Source organism: Rosa rugosa, chromosome 4 (genome assembly GCF_958449725.1).
Source record: "Rosa rugosa chromosome 4, drRosRugo1.1, whole genome shotgun sequence".
NCBI classification, from domain to species: Eukaryota; Viridiplantae; Streptophyta; class Magnoliopsida; order Rosales; family Rosaceae; genus Rosa; species Rosa rugosa.
The window spans coordinates 45,166,998-45,191,782 of record NC_084823.1 but is presented as its reverse complement, the minus strand read 5'-3'; the positions used below and the strand labels follow the sequence as shown (position 1 = coordinate 45,191,782).

The 24,785-nt window shown below is 38.3% G+C and overlaps 3 protein-coding genes across 4 annotated transcripts; 1 reads left to right on the top strand and 2 right to left on the bottom strand.

Annotated features, from left to right (window-relative positions):
* Positions 1–1,580: 1,580 nt before the first annotated feature.
* LOC133742568 (mitogen-activated protein kinase kinase kinase YODA) lies at positions 1,581–8,788 on the top strand. The gene is made up of 12 exons (XM_062170250.1): positions 1,581–1,737; positions 2,508–3,297; positions 3,445–4,203; positions 4,572–4,659; positions 4,822–4,884; positions 5,093–5,253; positions 5,402–5,477; positions 5,825–5,884; positions 5,976–6,083; positions 6,221–6,460; positions 7,039–7,130; positions 7,669–8,788. The coding sequence occupies exons 2-12, from the start codon at positions 2,738–2,740 to the stop codon at positions 8,171–8,173; spliced, it is 2,712 nt and encodes a 903-aa protein (XP_062026234.1). The 5' UTR covers positions 1,581–1,737; positions 2,508–2,737; the 3' UTR covers positions 8,174–8,788.
* A 591-nt stretch (positions 8,789–9,379) lies between these two features.
* LOC133742569 (short-chain dehydrogenase TIC 32, chloroplastic-like) lies at positions 9,380–14,478 on the bottom strand. Of its 2 annotated transcripts, XM_062170252.1 has the most exons (10): positions 14,239–14,478; positions 12,011–12,607; positions 11,667–11,758; positions 10,986–11,217; positions 10,710–10,789; positions 10,446–10,599; positions 10,156–10,234; positions 9,957–10,044; positions 9,811–9,866; positions 9,380–9,672 (listed from the first exon to the last, which is right to left on the bottom strand). In XM_062170252.1, exons 4-10 carry the CDS (start codon positions 11,150–11,152, stop codon positions 9,487–9,489), a joined length of 810 nt encoding a protein of 269 aa, XP_062026236.1. In that variant the 5' UTR covers positions 11,153–11,217; positions 11,667–11,758; positions 12,011–12,607; positions 14,239–14,478; the 3' UTR covers positions 9,380–9,486. The 2 variants fall into 2 exon arrangements, with proteins under 2 accessions (XP_062026236.1, XP_062026235.1); XM_062170251.1 differs by lacking the exons at positions 12,011–12,607; positions 14,239–14,478 and having other exon boundaries at positions 11,667–12,004.
* A 6,932-nt stretch (positions 14,479–21,410) lies between these two features.
* LOC133744892 (eukaryotic translation initiation factor 3 subunit B-like) lies at positions 21,411–22,532 on the bottom strand. The gene is made up of 3 exons (XM_062172921.1): positions 22,418–22,532; positions 22,120–22,310; positions 21,411–21,493 (listed from the first exon to the last, which is right to left on the bottom strand). The coding sequence occupies exons 1-3, from the start codon at positions 22,528–22,530 to the stop codon at positions 21,411–21,413; spliced, it is 387 nt and encodes a 128-aa protein (XP_062028905.1). The 5' UTR covers positions 22,531–22,532.
* Positions 22,533–24,785: the final 2,253 nt, after the last annotated feature.

Genomic DNA, 24,785 nt, shown 5'->3' with positions numbered 1-24,785 from the left:
CGCAATACATAATTCCAGCATGAAAAACACCCGTTGGTTGAATTCATATTAGAAGACGAAAATTTTACAACCGTCGTCTCAATAATGAGAAATTATTCACACCACGGAAAACAATGTTACGTCGTATGAGAGGTGTCGTGTGATTCATTTTCTGTAGTAGTGCTAACTTTAACTTTTGGTAACTTTTTTTTTTGGTACAGTTAACTTTGGTTACTTTGATTAGAATATTATTTTTAACAATGATTAGAATATTATTTTTTAGAAGAGTTTTAATGGATAATGGGTGTGAAAAAGAGTTTAAAAAAATGTAAAAAAAAAGATTAGAAAAGAATTAATTTTTTTTTTTTAAATAAAATAAAAAAACCTTAGCGGTTTTAACGGGTTCCAACGGGTAACCCGCGAACCCATCGGGCTCAACCTGTTATCTTAACAGGTTATAACGGGTTGAGCCCGTTAAGACTGCCAACCCATTAAGCCCGCCCGTACCCGCACTGTTGCAAGGCCTATCTCCAGCAACGCAGAGCCAAATTTTAGCTCTTTCTAATATTTTATTATTGTTTGATTAATTTTTTTTTTTAAATTTATGATCTTATTAGTTGTAATTATTCTAAACTAGATTGCATTTTGAGATGTAAATATTTTTTCTAACGTGCAAAATTTCGACAAGATAAAACATCTATGTTGAGGTGAATTATAAAAGGAAAATAGAAGGTGTGAAATAATAGAGAAATGATGCATGTATTTATAGGAAAAATGAGATTTGAAAAATTTTACCATTTTGATAAAAAAAAAAATTATAAGAAAAAATAACTAACTAACTAATATTTTATTATTGTCAAAGTGGCCAGGCACTGTGCTGCAATGCACAGTTGGAGCATTTCACATGCGTCGAAGGGGTTTATCTTGGGCCTAGGAAGCCTTTGGGTTCCCCTTGACAAAGTCAAAAAAAAAAAAAACTAACTAATCGTTGCATGTAATCCTAACCATTCATTTGGTCCATTTAAATTTGGCCTGGGCTAGCCAAAGAGCTACATTTGACCCTCTTTTAAGCCCTTTGGCTCTTTTATGGCCCTTTAGCTCTTTTCTTAGTTATTGTTGGAAATAAAAAAGGAGCTACAATTTAGGAAATGACCCTTTAGAACTGGAGATAACCTTAGAATTAAGATGATGGTTTTGTTTAGGGGTTCTTTATGTGGAGAACAGCTTTTCCCCAAAGTGATGTAACCCCTATTCCGAGTTAATAAAGTTATATTTCAGATAAAAAAGAAGAAGAAAAAACTTGCACAAATCCAGCAGTCCGCACACCACCATAACCTCATATACACCCTCCACTCTTCACCGCTTCCAACCATTGACGACAACCGCTGACGTCATCAATCTCAAAACAAACAGTCAGGATCGAAGGCACACCCTTATTACTCAACACCGCGACGCTCAGACACATTTTCCAATTTAACTTATCAATTAATCGATCACTTTCAATTATTTTATTACCCCATAATCACAGACTCGACGCCCCCTTTCAAAAAAAAAAAATTTTAAAAAATAGAAAATCACAGACACGCCCAAAAAAAAAAACTGAAAAAACTCGTTTCCCTTTTTTTATTTTGTCCTCATTTTCGGTGTCTTTTCAGCTTCTTCTTCGCTTCGTCTGAGGACAGACTCATAGAGACACCGAGAGCTCTCAGCTCTTCTCCGAAGCGGCGTCGTTTTGGGCATTACACACACTGCCGCACTGTAAGTCATGCTTAGGGTTTTATTTTTACTGATTCTGTCATTTTGAGCTCTCTACTTAAGTCAAATTGATTTGAAGGATTTTTTAAATTTTTTTTTAAATTTTTTATTACTGTTGTGCTGTAAATTAAGGGTTTTGAGCTTGTTATTATGACTCTGGGCATTGTTTGAGAAGCTCTAGGGTTTGTTTTAGTGGTGGTGGTTTTGTTAATGTAGGAAATTAGAGATTGAATTTTGGATTTGTGAAAGTGAAATTGTTGAATGGGGGATTTGGATTGTGTAGATCTGATGTTTGAATGTGTGATTGAGTAGTGAGACTGTGAGTGTGTTACTGTTGGCCTGTTTGTAAATTGTAAAGCTTTTTAGTTTAGGTGTTGTGGTGTGGAATTGGAAATTGAGAAATGTAGGCTAACTGGCTAAGTGAAGCAAATTTCCAGATTTAGTAATGTAGCCAAATTTGCGGGTTGTTTGAATGTCTCCGAATGTGTGCAGGCTGTTCATTTAAGATATTAAGAGTATCTGTTGCGCAGTTTTTTTTTTTCCTTTTTAATTTATAGTCAGGATTCAGAAATTTTCAGTCTTGAATATTAAATTGTCGACAGTGGATGATGATTGGTTTTGCGTGATTGGCAACTCGGACAATGAGTCCCCGAGCCGTTATTCAGTCTGACTGGTTTAGTCTTGTTTATGCCACATGCGTGTATGTTAGGTACTTGTGTATTATGTATGTTATTGGTAAGAGCTGATTCAAAAATTTTCAAATTTCGGTACAGGTCCTTATTTGAGCTGCTTCTGCCGAAAGGAGTTATGGCTGTCTGTTGGAGTTTTGTTTGTTGGAGATTTTATGGATACAACCAGTGGATTGCTTTTCACTGTAATGAATTTATGAGTGCCATAGCTGGTCATTAATTTGGTGCAAATGTGACAACTTATCTACAATCAAGGACATTGGTTTGTCTCAGGATTTGCCTTTTTTGGTGCGTATCCATTCCGTTATAAAATCATGCCTTCGTGGTGGAGAAAGTCTTCATCCAAAGAAGTAAAGAAGAAAGCAAATAAGGAGAGTTTCATTGATACCATAATGACTATACACCGAAAACTTAAGAGTTCTTCTGAAGAAAAGTTTAACAGTAGTTCAGGGGGTTCTAGGAGACGATGTACTGACACCGTTTCAGAAATGGGTTCTCAATCCAGGGCTTTGTCACCATTAACCTCGACACAAGTATCACGCTGTCAAAGTTTTGCAGAGAGGCCTCATGCCCAACCACTACCTCTTCCTAGAGTGCAACTTTCCAACATTGGGCGTTCTGACTCTGCTGTAACGGCATCATCAAAAACCGGGTCTGATACAGGGCCCAAGCAATTGCTCTATGTACCCCTTTCAAGCCCTGGCCGTATCTTGAGCAGGGCAGTACCTGCAGATGCGGACGGTGATATAGCCACTGCTTCCATATCTAGTGATAGTTCTATTGATAGTGATGACCCACCTGACTCACGTCTCCTTAGTCCCATGGCCTCTGACTGCGAATATGGCACCAGAACAACTCTGAACAGTCCTTCCAGGTAAGTTTTGATACATGTCATTGAAAATGAAGATCGTATTAGAGCCTGATGTTAGATGAGATACTTCACATCATTGTAAATGCTTTGTATATATGTTTGTGTGTATGCCCGTCCACCCTGACAAATTTAACTCTATACTTGCTGAAGGGTAATGCAAAAGGACCAATTCCCTAATGTCAACCAAAAGAACACAAAAGAGACTTTGAAGCCGGCTAATCTTCTATTCAATAATCAGATTATGACCACATCACCAAAACGGGGACCTTCAAGGACACATTTGCAGAACATACAAATTCCTTACAATGGTGCTTTCTCTAGTGCTCCAGACAGCTCCATGTCAAGTCCTTCTAGAAGTCCTATGAGAGTGTTTGGCTCTGATCAAGTTCTGATCTCCAGTTTCTGGGCAGGAAAGCCTTATCCCGATATAGCTTCTACCCACTGCTCCAGTCCAGGCTCAGGTCATAATTCCGGACATAATTCGGTCGGAGGGGATCTGTCTTCACAGCTTTTTTGGCAGCAAAACAGGTGTAGCCCCGAGTGTTCTCCAATACCTAGTCCCAGAATGACCAGTCCTGGCCCAAGCTCCAGAATGACCAGTCCTGGCCCCAGCTCCAGAATACAAAGTGCTGCAGTTACCCCTCTGCACCCACGAGCTGGAGGGCAAGCCATGGAGTCACCTACAAGCCGACCCGATGATGGGAAGCAGAAAAGCCACCGATTACCACTTCCTCCAATAACAACAACTAGGACCTGTCCTTTTTCTCCTGCTTATTCACCTGCAACAACTCCCACAGTTCCTCGCAGTCCTGGTAGGGCAGAAAATCCACAAAGTCCTGGTTCACGCTGGAAGAAGGGGCGCCTGCTTGGGAGGGGTACATTTGGACATGTGTATCTTGGTTTTAACAGGTTGGTACCTAGAGGAGGTTTGTACATTTTACAGTTGTATCTATTTCTACCTATTGTACTGTATGATATTAAAATACAACTTTCAACCTCCTCCCCTGACTCAGAAAAGGAAAAAAAAAAAAAAAAAACACACACACACACACACACACACAAAAATTTCCTCCACAACTTAAGTGTAAGCTAAGCCATGTACATAGAGTAGGTTGCAGTTTTAGTTAGAATTACAGTTTTGCTAAGCTATCAAATATTAAGCAGCACATGATTTGTATTATCAACTTTTGATGTATTTTGAGTTATTTGTTTGTTGTACTGCACAAGTTCCAGATGGGAATTTTGAATGCCTGATTTGATTCACTTTTGGTCTTTAGTGAAAGTGGTGAGATGTGTGCAATGAAGGAGGTAACTCTATTTGCAGATGATGCAAAGTCAAAGGAAAGTGCACAGCAGCTTGGGCAAGTAAGTTTACTTGATTAGTTGATAGATTGTTAGAAACTTCCATTGTGTAAAATGTTAACGTAAAATATTTATTCAGCATACTTTTCATGAACAGTTTTAACTTTCTTATGAGTTCCTTCGGACATCGAGGATGTTTAATACGAAGTGAGTTGTGCGTTGCAGGAAATTTCTTTGCTAAGTCGACTACGACATCCAAATATAGTGCAGTATTTAGGATCTGAGACGGTATATTCCTTTTAATTCCGTCTTAGTTTTATTTATTTATTTTACATTTTATATATTATATAGATATGTGGATTTTTGTAATAATTTCTCACACTAAGAGCTCTAGAAAGCTGTGATGCTTATCAACAATGCCTGTTTACACAATTTGATCCTTAAATGACTATGTTATTCCTATTGTTGGTGTGTGGTGCTGTGTATGCTTGCACAGGTAGACGATAAACTCTACATATACTTGGAGTATGTGTCTGGTGGATCCATCTATAAACTGCTTCAAGAGTACGGTCAGTTTGGTGAAATAGCAATTCGTAGTTATACTCAACAAATCTTGTCAGGGCTTTCATACTTGCACGCGAAAAACACTCTCCACAGGTAAGCGGAGTTATTGTCCAAATGTTTGATTTATCTTGGATATATAATCTTTTACTGACTTTTCTCGACCATATTTTGGTCATTGAGGAGTGTCAGTTTTAATTGTTTGGAATGTCATTTTAGCTAATGATGAGGTTATTATGTTCAGGGATATCAAAGGAGCAAATATATTAGTAGATCCCAATGGTCGGGTAAAGTTGGCAGATTTTGGGATGGCAAAGCATGTACGATCATTCATTTTTTCTTTCTTTCTATAGATCATAATTACTGTTCAATCATTTATTTTGACTTTCCAGACTTTCGGTTAGCATGAAACCTTGATTCTGACAGGTAGTCAATGAAAGGAGAGATCCAGTAAACCTGTGTCATATGATTATGAAAATATGTTTGCCAAGCACTCATTTTGTTAGGACGCCATTTTCTACCTTTTATTATAGAAGAGAACACAAAGCAACTTCCACAAGCCTATTGAAAATTATGTTAAATACTTGATATCCTGAACCAACTCATATCATTCTTTTTTATACACAATCTGATGGTCGTACTTTTTCTCTTCTGAAATAATTTGCAGATTACTGGGGAGTCTTGTCCGTTATCCTTCAAGGGGAGCCCATATTGGATGGCACCAGAGGTATGCATGGTTCCTTTACTGCACTCATGTATCATCATTATCTGTAATTTTGTATGGATTTGTTGTAACAGTTTTCACTCTAATATTTCAGGTTATCAAGAATTCAAATGGTTGTAATCTTGCGGTTGATATATGGAGCCTGGGTTGCACTGTTCTTGAGATGGCCACGACAAAACCACCTTGGAGCCAATATGAAGGGGTTAGTGAACTTTGAATCCAAAAGGCTGGAATGTTAAGAAATATTCAGATGTTACACATTTCCTACTAACAGAATTTGCATGCCAGAATGTTCCTAATGTTTGACCCTCTTATTGTATTGTATTGTTTGCTGCAAAGGTTGCTGCTATGTTTAAGATAGGAAACAGCAAGGAACTTCCTGGAATTCCTGGACATCTTTCAGAGGATGGGAAGGACTTTGTTAGGCTGTGTTTGCAACGTAACCCACTGCATCGTCCTACAGCTGCTCAGCTTTTGGAGCATCCTTTTGTTAAGAATGTTGCTCCACTGGAAAGACCCATTATGAGTTTGGATCCTTCTGAAGGACCACCTGCGGTGACGAATGCAGTGAGATCTCAGGTAGACGCACTGATCTTAAAACAAAAAGAAATAATTTTCACGCCATCAGGTTGAATATATGTGACCTAATATGTTTAATTTTCTATTTTAGATTTGTTCTCTCTATGCAAACCAAGTAAAGTTTTCAATTTGTGGGTTGCATACCGACTTTGTTACCCACAGTGAAAGTTCTAGTAGACATCTCTACCATGAGGGATTTTATATCATCAAAATGTTAAGGCGTTATGTGATTGCTGTTTTTTTTTATGTAACTACACAATTTTATTTGAACCTCATTTTACTAAATGATTTTAAAAGTAGCAGTAAATATCGAATATGTAGTCAATACTTGCAACGCCTCCCATCCTTTCATGTCATTGTTCTCTGGTTATTACTTGTGTCAATGGATGCATGCTTTACTAACACTGGAGATGCGTGGCATGAATACAGATGTTATGTTCTGTGGGTGTATTTATTTATGTTATATATGTAGGCCTAATAACTTTATGTCATGGAGTTAATGCTGGTGTTGAAAAAGCTTCATTGTTTGTATGCTTTTTCATTAATTTTAATGCTTTTTCTTATTTGTATTCTCTTAGGCCTTTGGAAATGGGAGAAATAATTTGCACTTAGACTCTGAAGGGATGACTATTCACCAGTCCAGAGGCTCAAGAACTGGATCAGCATCAAGGTCTCTCTCTCTTCCCCCTTCTCCCCCGCCAATTATAATTTATTACTTTTACATGGGACAGTAGTCATATTTCTTCTTTATTTTAGGATAAACAAGAATTTATTAATACAAGACAAAGTCAAAGACCTCTAGCAGAAGACTACAGGAAAAATCTTAAAGAAATACTCAAAAACCAAAAAATCTAGCATCAACTGCTAGCATATCCAACATAATAGAAGAAATGGTCATGTTTTGGAACCTGGCCTGTATCTGATATTGCTTCCAACTCATTTACAAATCTATCAGCATTAAAGCCTAATAAACATAGGAACTTTAGACCGTGTCAGAGTGAAAAGTGATTAAATATGTTTCAGCATTTAACCTCAAGAAGGGGAATCAGGACAATAGCATCATAGGTCCCAAGCAACTGTGTGAAATACTTTTTATTGATAAAGAGGTCATCATGGGCTTTAAGGACTGATTTGTCTACTACTCATCTACTCATCTATTCCATTTAAATATTAAGTTACTAACCTTTCCCTTTCTTCCTAATTTCCAGACATGTCCACACACCAAGAAATGTGTCTTGCCCAGTTTCACCCATTGGAAGCCCACTTCTCCAGTCTAGATCACCACAACATGTCAGTGGAAGGATGTCTCCCTCTCCCATATCTAGCCCCCGTATCACATCCGGTGCATCTACACCTCTCACTGGTGGTGGTGGTGCAATCCCTTTTCAACACTTGAAGCCACCAACAACCTACTTACATGAAGGCACACAGATGACCCAGAGATCCCAGAACAGTAGTTTCTATACAAATGGCAGCATGCGATATCATGAGCCAAAGCCTGATCTATTTCGAGGGATTCCGCAGGCCTCTCATGATTTCCGGGATATAATTTCATCTGACAATGTTGCGCACAGAGACCAGTTTTGGAAGCCTGTTCCTGGGCAGCAAAGAGAGTTCTGTGATGTGCAGTCGGTTTTGGCTGACCGTGTGTCTCAGCAGCTCTTAATGGATCATATGAAGCTGAACCCATCCATGGACCTAAATCTTCACTAGCTGCACTACTGCTTGATCACAGAGGCGGTATATATTGACCGTGATCCTTGTCCGAGCAGTGCTTATATACATAGAATTGCTGTTGATGCTTTCAAGGTTGGCATTGCAGCAGTGTTGTAATCCTAGTCGAAATTGGACAAAATCATCCAGTAAGGTTGGATCTTTGGATAGCTTGAATAACAGTAGAGAAGCATGATATGAAAGGCCTCAATGTATTGTCCTCAGAGAGGGTTGAGGTTTTTCCCTTTGTAGAGATGGAGGTGACCTTTGGAGTTCCAGCATTTGATAATTCCTTGTAAAGAGAACATTTCCGCTGCTCTAAAGAATGTATATTTTACAACTGGTGACAAAAAATGTCGGAAGGCATATCACCATTTGAGCCTGATCATTTTTGTTTCTTTTTTCTAGGAGGAATGAGGGAGGGAAAAATTGTTGTACAGAGGGTTGGGGAGGCGAAGATGGTAGTTCAGAGTTGGCCGGAGGCTGGTAGGTTTAGTCTCTTGTATCGGTTTGTGGCAGCTTAGTCTGACTCTTAATATGGGCGGCTTTACTGTACACTGTTGTATCTAAATTATACTGGCATCAAATAGAAGAAAAATTCTAATTGCTCTCGTATCTCCTTGTGTGGTATCACTAGCATCTTGTGATGATCTAAAGTTAAAATTAGACATCTGTTACTATAGTATGACTAATCCTTGGCTCTAGTATTAGCTTGGAGTCTACAAAACTGTTGTGAAGGGCAAATTGTCAAGGCAAACTAGGATCAGACTACAGTACTGAATGAAGCTTTGACTCGGTCTTTTCTTCTGTTGTCTGTATACTCCAGTCTGAGTACAGCATGTGACTACAGTTTGCAATTTGGCAATTTGATTTCATAACAAGCAGTCCAAAAAATCTGCATCTATCTTTTGGCTATTAGGATGAGGACTAAAACCTCTAGTACTATGGATTGGCCAAACTCGAGCTAAAATCCCAGTCTGGTAGCGAATCTGCATCTTTTGCATGAGAGCTCGATTTGGCAATATTATAGTCCTTATTCGGCGCTCACTCCTTTCACCTGTGGATGGAGTGACACTAAGAATGTGGTTGCCGCCCCTACATGAACATGTTAAATTTGCGATCATTAACAACTGGTTTTCGGTCCGTGTGTTGGTCGAATTCAGTTTGGAGTTTGGACCATGCATAGGAAATTCTGCGCCATTGGCCTCTTTATGGAATGAGGACTACTACATTTCATGTTACTTAACTTCCTAGTCCAAACTGGTTTTGAATTACAAATACAGTACAAATGTGAAGATGAACCATCGAACACACTAAAATAACCTCGTATTAGTACACTTTCGATCGGTCAAACTCAAGCTAAATTCCCAGAGTTTCTTGGCCACATCTCCATCTTTTGCCTGAGAGCTCGGTTTGGTGATGTTGCACCCTGAAAAGTATTCCCCGCTTACTCCCTTTACTTGTGGATGAAGTGACACAAAGCATGTTGTCGCCGCTCCCTGCATGATCATTTTTAATAAGATTCTGTTGTAACCAAACCACAATATAAATCATATCTCCAGTCTATATTTGATCAATGAATATGGTCCATGTAGCATCACTTGAAAAATAATCCTACTGAAGAACACAACAAGTACCTGCTCAACGGTTTTTGACATAAATATACCCAGCAGGGACAGCGTCTTAAAAAAACCTGTATCAATCCCAAAATTTGAAGTGATCAACACTGCAGTGTTAAGAAATGTGACATATGTAGCCTAAGAGGTAAGCAAATGAAGCTTACATTGAAAAAAGCTATGAACATTGCGTAAAAGATTTGTGTAAATATCTCCGGGATGAAGAGAATTAGCAGTTATCTCCACACCTTCTTCCTGTTTACTCAAGAAGTGCAGATCATTTCTAGAAGTGTTACATATATGGACAAATGCAATATACATTTTGGTAAGACAACACCTGTTTTATGACCTTTCAGCATTCAATACCTTTAAACGCCTTGCAAGCTCATTAGCATGTAATATGTTAGCAAGCTTGGATTGGTTATATGCACGATATTTGTTGTACCTGCAATTTAGCAAGAGAATAATAGATTGCTAATTAGTAACTTAATAGAAAATGTTCTTGTATTAGATGCATTGTCAGTCTCAAATTTAGACCCTAGCGAGATAACATGTCAGCTATCTACCAAGAGGAGTAGCTGCAGAGCTGAACTAATTGAATCAGCACAGCCTAAAGAAGATTCATCAAAATAATGCTGCCACATTGTGTTAGTTACCTTGATTCATCATTGATTTCATCGAAAACAATTCCTTCCGGATACCCAAATTTATGGCCTAAAGATGCTACATTAACAACTCTTCCTTCTATTCTGCTCTCTCGCGATGTGTGTTTCATTGTCTCCAAGAGAAGATTTGTGAGGAGAAAATGACCTGCAGATTGGATGGTTCAAGTCATACATATGACAAAATAAACTTGTAGAAGACTAGCTGATTTGTTGAAGAAAGATTTGATTGATCAAAACAAATGCTTGGTTACAAACCTAAATGGTTCGTAGCAAACTGAAGTTCTATGTTATCTTGAGAAAGCTTGAATGGAGTTGCCATAACCCCTGCATTGTTACTTCCAACAAAGATAGTTTGTCGCTTCTTAGTTTCTTATTGTCACAGTACTAAATATACAACTATTAAAGTCTATTTATAGAAAAAAAGAGAGAGGAAATAATAGAAACTAGCTGGCCGACATCAGTGGTAGTAACAATTAATATGACTTCGACCAAAAACAATTAATATGACACATATAATTGCTTATCTCTTACATAAGGATGTTCAGTGGAAGGCCTTTAGAATTATAGTCCGCTGCAAATTTTGTTACAGATGCTAAAGAGCTGAGGTCTAATTCCATGATATCAATTTTAGCAGTGGGAATGTCCTTAAGTATTGCTTCTTTAACATTATTCCCAGCATCAATGTTCCTTACTGCCATAACTACATGGACACCACGCAAAGCAAGGACATGTGATGTCTCTACGCCAATACCACTTGAAGCTCCTGAAATTGAACAAAGTTTACACACTGAAACTTGTTCCCAATCATGCACCTTAATTACCTTTAGAAATAGATAGAGGAAGGCTCATTGAAAATATATGTAGAAATCTTTTTAAAGTCCAAAATTTGTTACATATCATATAGGCATAGCAGAAATAGTACTGAAGGTTGTAAGGGAATCTTACTGGAACAGAAAAGAAATGTGTAAAAGAAGGAACCATTTAGTCATTTAGATTCAGAATAATACAGATCATCCAATAAATTATCAGAACTCTTCAGATGAAAAACCCATCAAAACTCACAATATACAGCACAATGAGTAACAACAAACAAATACTTAAAATCACCAACTTCTAATTATGTGAAATCTTAAGAGCCAGTTTAATTGTTTCAACGTACCCTTTACCCTTGTAAACTGTTAATCTTATACAAAGCTTAAAATGGAGACTAACCTGTGACTACGGCAGTAAGACCAGTTCCGTCAATCCCATGAGTAACCTCCTCTGCTGTCGAAAAAGCAGAAAATCCAGATGGTCCTTTCTTGCTAAATAATATCCCCATAATGTTGCAAAAGATATGAATGAGATTATTACACACTAATTCGCTAACAAATTAAATCAACATAACAATAACATATAGAGTTGTTCTTCTATTTTTAAAATATTGGCAATGAGAGTGACAGCAATTTGTATGCCATAATTATTCTACTGAGAAGATAAAAGGGTCATCATCGATCAATGATGAGAATAATGTAAATTAGCAGACCAATGTATGTATAGTAGGTTCTAATATACACCTGTTAGAAAGAGTTGAACATATTTTCGGTCTCTGTTGTCTTGGTCGAAATTTAGATTCAGTCCTTGTCTTACTCTAAGTATGAGCTTATTCTTTGCTTTATGCCAGTAAGCAAATCATGTTGGCCGGCCTCTTTATATAAATGAGGATATTGCTTCACATTTCCTCCTTTCTTGTTGTCTGCATGTTTACTCCAGTGTCTAGTCCAACAAGATTTCAAATTGGAAATACTCCAGGTTCTTTTACATTGGCCGGCTTAGTTAATGAATGATTAAATTACCTTGAATACTTCATCAATAATTAACGAACTCCTTCAAAATATGTGACCTAGTGTTGATGCAGTAACAATTCATCCCTATTGCGCTGCGCGATGTGCCTTTCATAGTCTCCAGCAAAATATTGTGAGATGAAAACTAAGCTCCAAATTAGATGGTTAATGTAACGTACACGTGAATTGGTAAATCGTACGTAGAACTGGAACGTAGGATTGCTTCTTTGACATTTTCCCCTGCATTTGTGTTCCTTACTGCCATAACTACATGGACACCACGCAATGCAAGAACGTGCGATGTCTCTAAACCAAGACCGCTTGTGGTTCCTGAAAATTAAACAAAAATTACAAACCGAAACGTTTAGTAACCTTACTTAAGCAAACACCAAGCTACGAAGGCCCACTGACATGAAAATTTAAAAACAAATGTCAAAGGTACTGGAGGAACAGGTTTAGACCATATATCACAGAATTAGAGTAAGCACTTCAAATGACTTATCAAGATATCTCTTTATATTTACACTGGCAAACTAAATCATATGGAATCCTTTGTTTGAATTTTTTTAATTTCAATTTTTGATCTTATTCTCTTTAATCTTTTGGATATATTTTGACCAAAAAAAAAATCTTTTGGATATATAAATAATTCTTCTTCTAAAACAATGAAATGAAATACATAGCAAACTAAGCAACAATAGCATTCATCATATGAAATATATTTACACTGGCAAACAAAATCATATGGAATCCTTTGTTTGAATTTTTTTAATTTCAATTTTTGATCTTATTCTCTTTAATCTTTTGGATATATTTTGACCAAAAAAAAAATCTTTTGGATATATAAATAATTCTTCTTCTAAAACAATGAAATGAAATACATAGCAAACTAAGCAACAATAGCATTCATCATATGAAATATATTTACACTGGCAAACAAAATCATATGGAATCCTTTGTTTGAATTTTTTTAATTTCAATTTTTGATCTTATTCTCTTTAATCTTTTGGATATATTTTGACCAAAAAAAAAATCTTTTGGATATATAAATAATTCTTCTTCTAAAACAATGAAATGAAATACATAGCAAACTAAGCAACAATAGCATTCATCATATGAAATATATTTACACTGGCAAACAAAATCATATGGAATCCTTTGTTTGAATTTTTTTAATTTCAATTTTTGATCTTATTCTCTTTAATCTTTTGGATATATAAATAATTCTTCTTCTAAAACAATGAAATGAAATACATAGCAAACTAAGCAACAATAGCATTCATCATATGAAATATATTTACACCGGCAAACAAAATCATATGGAATCCTTTGTTTGAATTTTTTTAATTTCAATTTTTGATCTTATTCTCTTTAATCTTTTGGATATATTTTGACCAAAAAAAAATCTTTTGGATATATAAATAATTCTTCTTCTAAAACAATGAAATGAAATACATAGCAAACTAAGCAACAATAGCATTCATCATATGAAATATATTTACACCGGCAAACAAAATCATATGGAATCCTTTGTTTGAATTTTTTTAATTTCAATTTTTGATCTTATTCTCTTTAATCTTTTGGATATATTTTGACCAAAAAAAAAATCTTTTGGATATATAAATAATTCTTCTTCTAAAACAATGAAATGAAATATATAGCAAACTAAGCAACAATAGCATTCATCATATGAAATATATGGGTCAGGCTATGGTATGTTAATGTTTCTCATACATCAACTATTTTTATCACTTTGAGGACTCATTTTACCACTTGAGGACTCATGTCATAACTAAGAAATTTTACCACTTTAAGGACTCATGTTATCACTTTGAGGACTAATATTACTATTTTGAGGACTCATTTTACCACTTTAAGGCAATTGTATGTATGTCATACGTTAACATATTGTAGAATTTTCCGAAATATAGTAAGCTCAACAAAAATAGAGCTTGAATGACCTGTAACGATGGCGGTAAGACCAGTTCCATCAATCCCTTGAGTAACTTCCTCTGCTGTGGAAGAGGCTGAGAACCCAGATGGCCCTGTCCTGCTAAGTAACCCCATAATTTTGCTAATGATACTAATGAGATTGCAACACAGAGCTAGAGTGCTTACAAAACCAACATAAAAGTGACAAGTTCTAGACTTGTATTCTATTCGAAAAATGAGAACTAATGTCAAGACAAGGGTAAGCTTCGGCTGCCTCACTAATCAAAGATTCCAAAGCAGACCTCTTATTGGCAGAGTTTTATTGAGATATTGTGATAATCACTATGCAATTAATGGCGTTTGGTATTGAGAGTTGTCATATCTTGGTGTTACTTACCACCATACCTAGTGTTAGGTTGTACGTGTGGTGATTACCACCATGCTTAGTTGGTAGTTGGTATATACTGTTGATGTAACTAGCCTAATTATAGGGAATGGTCATTAGGAAAAGTATGGGGATAGGTATGGGCTTGTTTGGACTTTGGAGAAGGTGTACGTGTTGCAGGGCCGGTCCCGAGAATTCAGAGACCTAGTGCAAAAATTTGACAGAGGCCTTATGTTCATTGCATAATGATTTTAAAAAAAGAAAAAGAAAAAAGAATGGGTACAATAAAAAAAATGTTATGACAAGATCATTCAATAATATAAAATTATTCTCAAACAACTAATCAAAATAACTAAGAAAGTTTCAAATAATGTTAAACGAGACTATAACTCCTAATTCATTCATGACGATAACAAACTTCATATGTATCCCTCTCCTCCGTAAGCACTTGTTTGCTGTACCCAATAATCAATTTGTTTGTTCTTCATTCACTATATCTGCACTTCCTTGATTCTGAGGTTGTTTAACAATAAATCTATCTAGTGCTCCTCTTTGAGATTCCAAAAATTGTTCGGCTTTTCTCTTTTTCACGCGTTTCTCGTGGCCAGATTGAAATTTTCTAGTAGGAGCCATTAAAACTTGGTATTAAGGGTAAGGCACAACTTCGAATTTGTGTTGGGTTTAGTTTTATGTCTCTTTTATGGGTAAAGCTATGGTATGTTAACATTTCTCATACATCAACTATTTTTACCACTTTAAGGACTCATGTTACCACTTTGAGGACTAATATTACTATTTTGAGGACTCATATGGTAAACTAAGAAAATTTATCACTTTAAGGACTCATGTTACCACTTTGAGGACTAATATTACTATTTTGAGGACTCATGTGGTAACTAAGAAAATTTACCACTTTAAGGACTCATGTTACCACTTTGAGGACTAATATTACTATTTTGAGGACTCAAATTACCACTTTTAAGGCAATTGTATGCATGTCATACGTTAACATTTTGTAGAATTTTCCCTCTTTTATAAGGTTAATAAAAACTTAGTAACAAAAGGAAAAAAAAATATGATTTGCTGACTTACCAAAAAAAAAAATCTACTAACAAAAGGAAAAAGAAAATGGTTTTTGTCCAGTTACCCCATTTTTAGAGATTTTTTTCCCACTTACCCCATTAAGTTTTTTTAATTCTCTCATACCCAAAACACTTTAAGGAGGTCTTCCTTAATACCCCATTAAGATTTTTTTTTTAAAATTTTTGTTAGGGCTAATTACTGTTTAGTACCCTGTGCTTTTGGTCCAACATCAATTCAGTTCCCCGACTTTCAATTTCATCAAAAACACCCCCACACTATTATTTCTCCATCCAATAGGTCCATCCGTGATAAATCAGTCAATTTCAGCCGTTTAGGTGCTGACGTGGCGATCCAACTCAGCCAAGTGGGGCCCACACGGAAGTGAAATTCCCAAACTGACCCTGGCCAACCAAATATGAAAAAATCCAAAATAAATTCCAATCTTTGAGAGGTTGGGGAGACTCGAACCCACACCAACACCTTTCATTTGCAAAGGCCCAACCACCAGACCACTTGCATGGTATTGCAATATTACAAACGAAAATAATATATGTATAATAGTTTAAAAAACTCTCGTTCTCCACCCACCTCTCTCCTCCTCTCCTCTTCTTCTTCCTCTGTGCCTTCCCAGTTTGCCGGACTACAGCCCAGACCGGCCTCACTGCCTAAGGAAGCAATCCCAGCGCGCTGCTGCTCACCTCCGCCTACAGCCCAGACCGGCCTCGCTACCCAGACCGCCTGCAGACTCGACCCGCCTGCAGCACTAGACCCGATCTGCTCCAAATCGAATTCCGGCAACCTCCAGCCTCTGCCCAGCGCTGCACACCAGACGCAGAAGCAACGACGACATGAAAGAAGGAACCAAAGCAAGCCCGGCAAACTGGGAATGCACAGAGGAAGAAGAAGAGGAGAAGAGGAGAGAGGTGGGTGGAGAAGGAGAGTTTTTTAAACTATTATACATATATTATTTTTGTTTGTAATATTGCAATACCATGCAAGTGGTCTGGTGGTTGGGCCTTTGCAAATGAAAGGTGTTGGTGTGGGTTCGATTCTCCCCAACCTTTAAAGATTGGAATTTATTTTGGATTTTTTCATATTTGGTTGGCCAGGGTCAGTTTGGGAATTTCACTTCCGTGTGGGCCCCACCTGGGCTGAGTTGGATCGCCACGTTAGCACCTAAACAACTGAAATTGACTGATATATCACGGATGGACCTATTGGATGGAGAAATAATAGTGTGGGGGTGTTTTTGATGAAATTGGAAGTCGGGGGACTGAATTGATGTTGGACCAAAAGCACAGGGTACTAAACAGTAATTAGCCCTTTTTTTTTAATACCATTTTACCCTCACCCCTTTGTTACTTAGAAAGAGAGAGAGAGAAAAACCATATCAGACTTCGCCGGAGTCCAGTCACCAGCTGCCGAATTCAGGCCAACTTTCTCCGGAATCCCGTCACCGGCCAACTTGCCCCAATAGACATCTATTGCCCCCCAATAGTCTATTGGCCCCCTAATAGACATCTACTGCCCCCAATAGACGTCTATCAGCCATGTAATGTCCCCCAATAGATGTCTATTGTCCCCCAATAGACGTCTATTGTCCCCCAATAGAACTTTCAGTTTCTAGAATATGAACTAATCTCTTAAAAATTAGACAAATAAAGTTTTGATTAAAGAAAAAAGAAAAGACATTACATCAATTCAATAGACGTCTATTGAGGGGCAATAGACGACTATTGCCCCAATAGAACTTTGATTAAAGAAAAAAAAGCGTCTATTGCCCGCAATAGACATTTAAAACTTTTTTTTTACCTTTCTTTTTGTCCCATTACTTAAAAAAAAAAATTGATTTGGGCACCCAGAAAATGCTCTGGGCACCCATGTTAAGAGTTGGACAGCCTCCGCCTCGTACGACGCTAGCTGCGAAGAAAGCTCCGATCTCAAGCTGTGGATATCTTTGTTGGAGTAAGGATGAGACTTCGACGACATGATCGGCTATCCGATCGCCGCCGCAGTGACTGCTGAACCGGAGCTCCGTCTCTGGCTCGGATCAAGATCGCAATCTGGAGAGATTCCGATCAGAGTCCTGAAAAAGTAATCGAAAATGGTTTTGATTTCGGGTTCAAGCGGTGGCTTCTGGTCTTCACGACAATTGCCGGCTGCACCTTCACGGCTGCATGAACTCTTCGTCGACGTCATCGTCTCGCCGCCGGCCATCTAGACCAGAGACGCTGAAGGCTGTGCGTTGGCTGAGAGAGAGAGAGAGAGAGAGGATCGCATCTGCAGATAGAGGGAAGAGAGAGATGAGTGGCAGTGGTTGTGCTTTCTTAATTATGCTAAGGGCAAAGTTGTCATTTCATTTATAATTGGGTTAGTGGGAAAGGAAGATTAAAAAAGAAAAAGAGAAAAGAAAAAAAAATCAGGGACACGGAAGGTTTAAAAAAAAAAAAAAGGAAGAGAAAAGAAGATTAAAAATTGAAGTCTGGGATTCAAACCCGTGACAAGGATATAAAACCCGCGCGCGCCTTGGCCAGCCTACCAACTGGACTACACAAGATTCTGTGCATGGATGGGGAACTAAATTAATTATATTCATTTATACCTATATATACTCGAAACTCAAAGTCAGAGGCCTCCAATTTTCGAAGGCCTTGTGCGGCGGCACTACTTGTACACCCTCAAGGCCACCCCTGATGTGTTGTACCTCTTCCTATATATATGTGTAATCTTTGTACATTGAAATACAAGAAAATCATCTTAACAATTTCCACATGGTATCAGAGCAGGACCAATTTCCAGCCTAACTCTTTCTTTTGTATTGTTGTTTGGCTCCAATTTTGCTGCAGCTGGTCAACAGTCTCTTTTCTGCGCGGGCGTGCCAGCACCGTTCGGGTGCGGTCGTCGGGGGTGTCCCTTGACCTGACTTCTTTCAAGCAATTGTGGACGAGGAGAGCACCAACCTCGTCGTGGGATTCTTTGTGCCTCGTGGTGAGGACTTTTGCTAATCTTCTTGCGTCACCAAATCGATACTCGATGTTGTAGATCGAGCAGAGCGAGAACCACCGGGAAGTAGAGAGAACTTGCTAAAGCGTGACTTTAGCTTGGCTGGGTTGCTAGGGCGTTACCCTTGCTTGGCTGGTTCTGTAACCGTTGTGGTCGCGGCACTACCGTCGGCTCCCGAGGAGACTAGGACCGAAGCACGTTGACAGAGGGTTTGGTGGCACTGAAAGTCGGCTTCTGAGAAGACTAGGACTAGGAGTATGATCACCGGTAAGAGAAAGAGAAGGAGAGGAGTTGCTTTTAGAGAGGTTTGCTCTAGAGAGAACTTAGATCATCTTAGAGATGTTGTTGTTGTATGTGAATGTGTCTTTTAGAATGAGAGGAGAAGGTCTTTATATAGGGAAGAAAAAGAAGAGTGAAATGATGAGTGGAAGAAAAATAATGAAAGTAGATCTAAGTTCACTTGTAAAATATGGAAAAGATAGAGAAAAGATGAAATGAAAGCAAAGCATGAAGATGCAGCAACATGGAAGTGGTGATGATCTATTAAAGAGATTGTAGAAGAAAAATATATCCAAGGAAAAAGAGAAAAGCATCTAGCTTTCTTCATGTGGGTAGGAAACATGAACATGTGAATATTGAGCTGGTTTTAGGTCAGTTTCTGCCCCTTTATTCCTTCAATTATTTCTCCAACAAGACTTCATTATATGCCTTTGACTTCTTCATATGAAATGTTCCACTATGAGTTTAGATCATCCTGACAAATTTTCAGATTTTTATTCCATGTGGTTGGGCCGAAAATGCTGCTGGACCTCTTACAGGTCCAGTTTTCCAGTTTTGCTTCTGTAGAAAATTGGGCTGATTGTTTGAAGGCCTTCCACTCAAAAAACGCTCTTTCACTCTTCATAAGAAATGATCCTTGGGCTGTCTAGAATGGATCTGGAAAGTTTCAGTACATTTCGATTTCATTTGGTTAGTCTGCCGCCCCTCCTTCCTTGTTTAGCTCGGTTTCTCCTTGCCGAAGTAGGAAAATGTGCTAAAGTTAACTTTTCATGCTTCCATGCTTCCATAGTAGGCTTTATTTAGCCTCTAAATATATATTTTGAGCTTGTCGACAATATATAGCTTGAGCCACTGACATTGGCTCAATTTCTCCAACACATGCCTTGTCAGGCCAAAATGTTCATTTTGAGTTCAAACAATTGTGTCTGAAAATGGCTGAAGGAGATAGCTCCATTTCTTCTTCCTCTACACCAAAAAGTTCTGAAAGTGATTCAAACCCAAATCAACATATGTGTTCAGTTTTACTCAATGAGTTCAACAATATATCTTGGTCAAGAGCAATCACTCTTGCTCTTGGTAGAAGATCCAATAGCTCAGCTACATTAATGGTGACATTCAAATCCCACCACATGTATCCGTTGATTATGAAGCATGGCTCAGCAAAGATCAGCTAGTCATGTCATGGCTCCTAAATTCTATGGATCCATTTGTTGCTGCCATATTTAGCTATTCTGAGTTTCTCAGCATATCTGGAAATATGTGAAAGAGATGTATGGCAATCAAAATAATTGTGCCAGAGTTTTTCAACTTCAAATAGACATCACCAGTCTTAAGCAAGGAGCAACTTCTTTTGTTCATCATCTTGGCAGAATGAAAAGCATGTGGAATGAGGTAAATATCTATAGACCTCACACCACAGATGCAGCTATTCTACAAAAAAGGGTTGAAGAAGATTAAGTGTTCCAGCTCTTAGCCAGCTTAGGACCTGAGTATGAAGATCTTTGCAGCCACATACTCATGAGTCCCGAACTACCTTCCTTGACCAGCATATGTTCTACCATTCAGCGTGAAGAGACTAGGAGAAAAGTCATGAATGAAGACTCTAAGACATCTGTCTCTAAAGCTAGAGCTTTTGTAAGTGATCATAAGTTAACTGAGAAGAAACCTTACAGAGGTAAACGTCCTTATCTTCACTGTACTTACTGTGATCACCCTGGACATCTCAGAGAGAGGTGCTGGAAACTGCATCCTGAACTCAAACCCAAATTTGATAAGCAAGCCAGAGATATTAGGCTCTTTCCAAAAAAATCATGGTCACAAGGCAAATCATGTTGCTTCTGCCACTGAGGGATTATTAAACTTCACTGCAAATCCAGCTGCATTGATAAATGAATTTGCAGCCTATCTCCAACTGAAGCAAGGAAATGAACAAGAGGCTGTTACTGAAGACTCAACAGCCTTACTTGGAAAATTCGCTGGTTTTCTAGCAGAAGTAGAAGGAATAACTCAACATGATGTGCTAGGTATCTTAAAAGCTTTCTCTACAGCTTTACATGCAAGTAGTATGAATGATTTTTGGATAATAGATTCGGGTGACACTGATCACATGACAAACCCAAATTCTAAGCTTCAAAACTTTAAAAAAATTGTCAACTCCTTCTCATGTCTCTGTTGCTAATGGTAGAGGTGTGCCAGTTATAGGAAAAGGGAAAATAAACATTCTTTCAGAAACCATAAAATCCACAGCCTTGTATGTACCATCCTTTCATTTCAAGTTAATGTCAGATGGAAGGATTACCAATTCTCTAAAATGCCTTGCCATTTTTTATCCTGACAAGGTTATTTTCTAGGATCTAGCCACCAAGGAGCATATTGGTGAAGGTTTTTACCTTAATGGACTGTACTACCTCTCAAAGGATTTTAGAGTTCCCAAAGTCTCCCAAGCTAATCTCAGTCTAGCTCAAGAACACCAGCTATGGCACCAGCGTTTAGCCCATCTCTCAGAGCATGTTTTGTGTTCTGTTTTTCCAAATCTGTGTAAAGAACCTTTTCAATGTGAAATATGTCATCTAGCTAAGTCTACTAGACTCTCGTTTAGCTCATCTGTATCTCGAGCTAGCAAACCTTTTGAAATTGTACACTCTGATATCTGGGGACCAGCTCTTCTAGATTCCTTTGATGGTTATAAGTACTTTGTTACCTTTGTTGATGATTTTTCTCATGCCACTTGGTTATATCTTCTGAAACTTAAGAGTGATTTTGTATAGGGCTAATTATTGTTTAGTACCCTGTGCTTTTGGTCCAACATCAATTCAGTCCCCCGACTTCCAATTTCATCAAAAACACCCCCACACTATTATTTCTCCATCCAATAGGTCCATCCGTGATAAATCAGTCAATTTCAGCCGTTTAGGTGCTGACGTGGAGATCCAACTCAGCCCAGGTGGGGCCCACACGGAAGTGAAATTCCCAAACTGACCCTGGCCAACCAAATATGAAAAAATCCAAAATAAATTCCAATCTTTGAGGTTGGGGAGACTCTAACCCACGCCAACACCTTTCATTTGCAAAGGCCGAACCACCAGATCACTTGCATGGTATTGCAATATTACAAATGAAAATAATATATGTATAATAGTTAAAAAAAAGGCCCACCCACCTCTCTCCTCCTCTCCTCTTCTTCTCTGCTTCAAGAAGTGTTTTGGTTCACTAAACACCACTCGAATCTCGCTTTCGAGCTCCTGGGCCATCTCTGCCTCCACAATGGGAAGGTTATTAACCACGATCACACTCCCAAACTCAATATTGGGAATGAAACCATTGTCGTCGTAAAACACTTCTTGGCATTCACTGTGAATCAAAAAACGAATCAATTATAAATGGAATACGAGTTTGGAGTTCAAAGTCGCAAAGTTGAGGAACTGAAGAAAAAAGGAAGAGTCTTTTGTGTTGGGTACCTGAAATTAAAGTGAGGTGGGTGTGCAGAGTTCAAGTCTATGGAGGAGAGTTGGAGACCGAGCTGTTCGGCCTTGGCTTCCATGTCTTCCATGGTGGCACTGTCTACTGTCATGCTGGTGCCTAAGGAAGCAATCCCAGCGCGCTGCTGCTCACCTCCGTCTACAGCCCAGACCGGCCTCGCTACCCAAACCGCCTGCAGCACTAGACTCGATCTGCTGCAGAGGAAGAAGAAGAGGAGAAGAGGAGAGAGGTGGGTGGAGAAGGAGAGTTTTTTAAACTATTATACATATATTATTTTCGTTTGTAATATTGCAATACCATGCAAGTGGTCTGGTGGTTGGGCCTTTGCAAATGAAAGGTGTTGGTGTGGGTTCGAGTCTCCCCAACCACAAAGAGTGGAATTTATTTTGGATTTTTTCATATTTGGTTGGCCAGGGTTAGTTTGGGAATTTCACTTCCGTGTGGGCCCCACTTGGGCTGAGTTGGATCTCCACGTCAGCACCTAAACGGCTGAAATTGACTGATTTATCACGGATGGACCTATTGGATGGAGAAATAATAGTGTGGGGGTGTTTTTGATGAAATTGGAAGTCGGGGGACTGAATTGATGTTGGACCAAAAGAACAGGGTACTAAACAGTAATTAGCCCTTTTGTATATGCCTTCAAAGATTTTTATAATCTTGTCACGACTATGTTTTCAACTAAAATCCACACTCTCAGATCAGATAATGGTACCGAATATATGTCCAAAATCATGTCACATTTTCTAAGCACACATGGGATATTACACCAGACAAGTTATGTAGGAATTCCACAACAAAATGGTGTTGCTGAGAGAAAAAATAGGGACCTCCTTGAAAAGACAAGATCCATAATGTTTCAAATGAATGTTCCCAAGAGATTCTGGTCTTAAGGAGTTCTCACTGCTGCTGCATACCTTATAAACAGATTGCCAAGTAAAGTCCTTAATTTCAAATCTTCCTATGAAGTTTTGAAAGGAAGAAAACTTGACATTACACACCTCAAAGTCTTTGGTTGTGTCTGTTTTGTGCATGTTCAATCTGGTCACAGGGATAAGTTAGATCCCAAGGGGCTAAGTGCATTTTTTTGGGATATTCATCTACACAGAAGGGATATAAGTGTTTTAATCCAAACACTAAGAAGCTGTCTGTATCAAGGGATGTTCAATTTGTTGAAAATACTCCCTTCTTTAGTGCTACTGATTCCTCTACTCAGGGGAGTTCCTTCTTGATTTCCTTTCTTTGCCGATTTCTGGATCAACCTTAGAGGATGGCAGAACCTCTCAGTTGGAATTACCGAGAGATGATGTTGTCATGCAACAAATAGAAACATATCTCACTGCTCCAAATGTACCAGATACACCACCTGCACCAGAAACTCACTCTTCTCCGGCTCAAGACAATGGTGACTACTAAAATGATGTCCTTGATGACCCAGAAGAAGTTATTCCAGAACCAAGACCAGCTATTCCCATTCCAAGAAGGTATCCTACTCGATCTAGGAGACCTCTTCTCAAGCTGCAAGACTACAAAGTGTACATCACTAAGTATCCCTTGGAGAACTTTGTATCTTACAATAAGATCTCATAGACTCATGCTGCTTTTCTCTCTGAAATCTCTAATGCATCAGAACCTAAAAGCTATGAAGAAGCCACACAGCAAAGTGTTTGGACTACAGCTATGAAAGAAAAACTGAAAGCTTTGGATGAAAATCAAACTTGGAGTGTGGTTAAACTTCCTAAAGGAAAAAAAGTGGTAGGCAGTAAATGGATTTTCAAAACAAAGTTCAAGTCAAATGGGGAAATCGAAAGACACAAAGCTCGGTTGGTAGCGAGAGGTTCACTCAGACCTTTGGTGTTGACTATAAGGAGACCTTTGCTCCAGTTGCCAAAATGAACACAGTTCAAGTTCTCCTATCTGTTGCAGTTAATAATGCTTGGCCATTATATGAGATGGAGGTTAAAAATTCCTTTCTTCATGGAGATCTTGAAGAAGAGGTCTATATGCAACTTCCTCCAGGTCATCCCCAAGAAGGTGATCCCAGTTTCGTGTGTAGACTTCACATATCCTTGTATGGATTAAAACAGTCTCCTCAAGCATGGTACTCTAAGCTCAGTTCTGTTCTAGAGGCAAATGGTTTCAAAAGAAGCATGCAGACTCATCTATGTTTGTTCAAACCAAATGAAGAAGTGATGAAATCATTGAAATGATTCAAATGAAGTTCCGGACTAGTAAGGCAGCAACTGAGCAAAGTCCAAACCAAATAAACTTTACAAATCACAACCAAATAATTTACATGAACTGGGATTGGGAATTTAGGATTGGGGTTGGGGTTGGGGTTTAGAC

What these genes read in the sequence shown, in the direction of transcription:
- LOC133744892 (XM_062172921.1), bottom strand. Translation starts at nt 22,530, where the DNA reads ATGACAGTAGACAGTGCCACCATGGAAGACATGGAAGCCAAGGCCGAA. An exon ending in CCACCTCACTTTAATTTCAG is followed by an intron (nt 22,311 to 22,417) that starts GTACCCAACACA and finishes TTTGATTCACAG; the next exon opens with TGAATGCCAAGAAGTGTTTT. An exon ending in AAGAGGAGAGGAGGAGAGAG is followed by an intron (nt 21,494 to 22,119) that starts GTGGGTGGGCCT and finishes TTCTTTACACAG; the next exon opens with ATTTGGAAAAACAGAACACA.
- LOC133742569 (XM_062170251.1), bottom strand. Translation starts at nt 11,775, where the DNA reads ATGGGGATATTATTTAGCAAGAAAGGACCATCTGGATTTTCTGCTTTT. An exon ending in GTTTGCTACGAACCATTTAG is followed by an intron (nt 10,600 to 10,709) that starts GTTTGTAACCAA and finishes TCCAATCTGCAG; the next exon opens with GTCATTTTCTCCTCACAAAT. An exon ending in AGCTTGCAAGGCGTTTAAAG is followed by an intron (nt 10,045 to 10,155) that starts GTATTGAATGCT and finishes TTGAGTAAACAG; the next exon opens with GAAGAAGGTGTGGAGATAAC.
- LOC133742568 (XM_062170250.1), top strand. Translation starts at nt 2,738, where the DNA reads ATGCCTTCGTGGTGGAGAAAGTCTTCATCCAAAGAAGTAAAGAAGAAA. An exon ending in ATTTTGGGATGGCAAAGCAT is followed by an intron (nt 5,478 to 5,824) that starts GTACGATCATTC and finishes AATAATTTGCAG; the next exon opens with ATTACTGGGGAGTCTTGTCC. An exon ending in CGAATGCAGTGAGATCTCAG is followed by an intron (nt 6,461 to 7,038) that starts GTAGACGCACTG and finishes GTATTCTCTTAG; the next exon opens with GCCTTTGGAAATGGGAGAAA.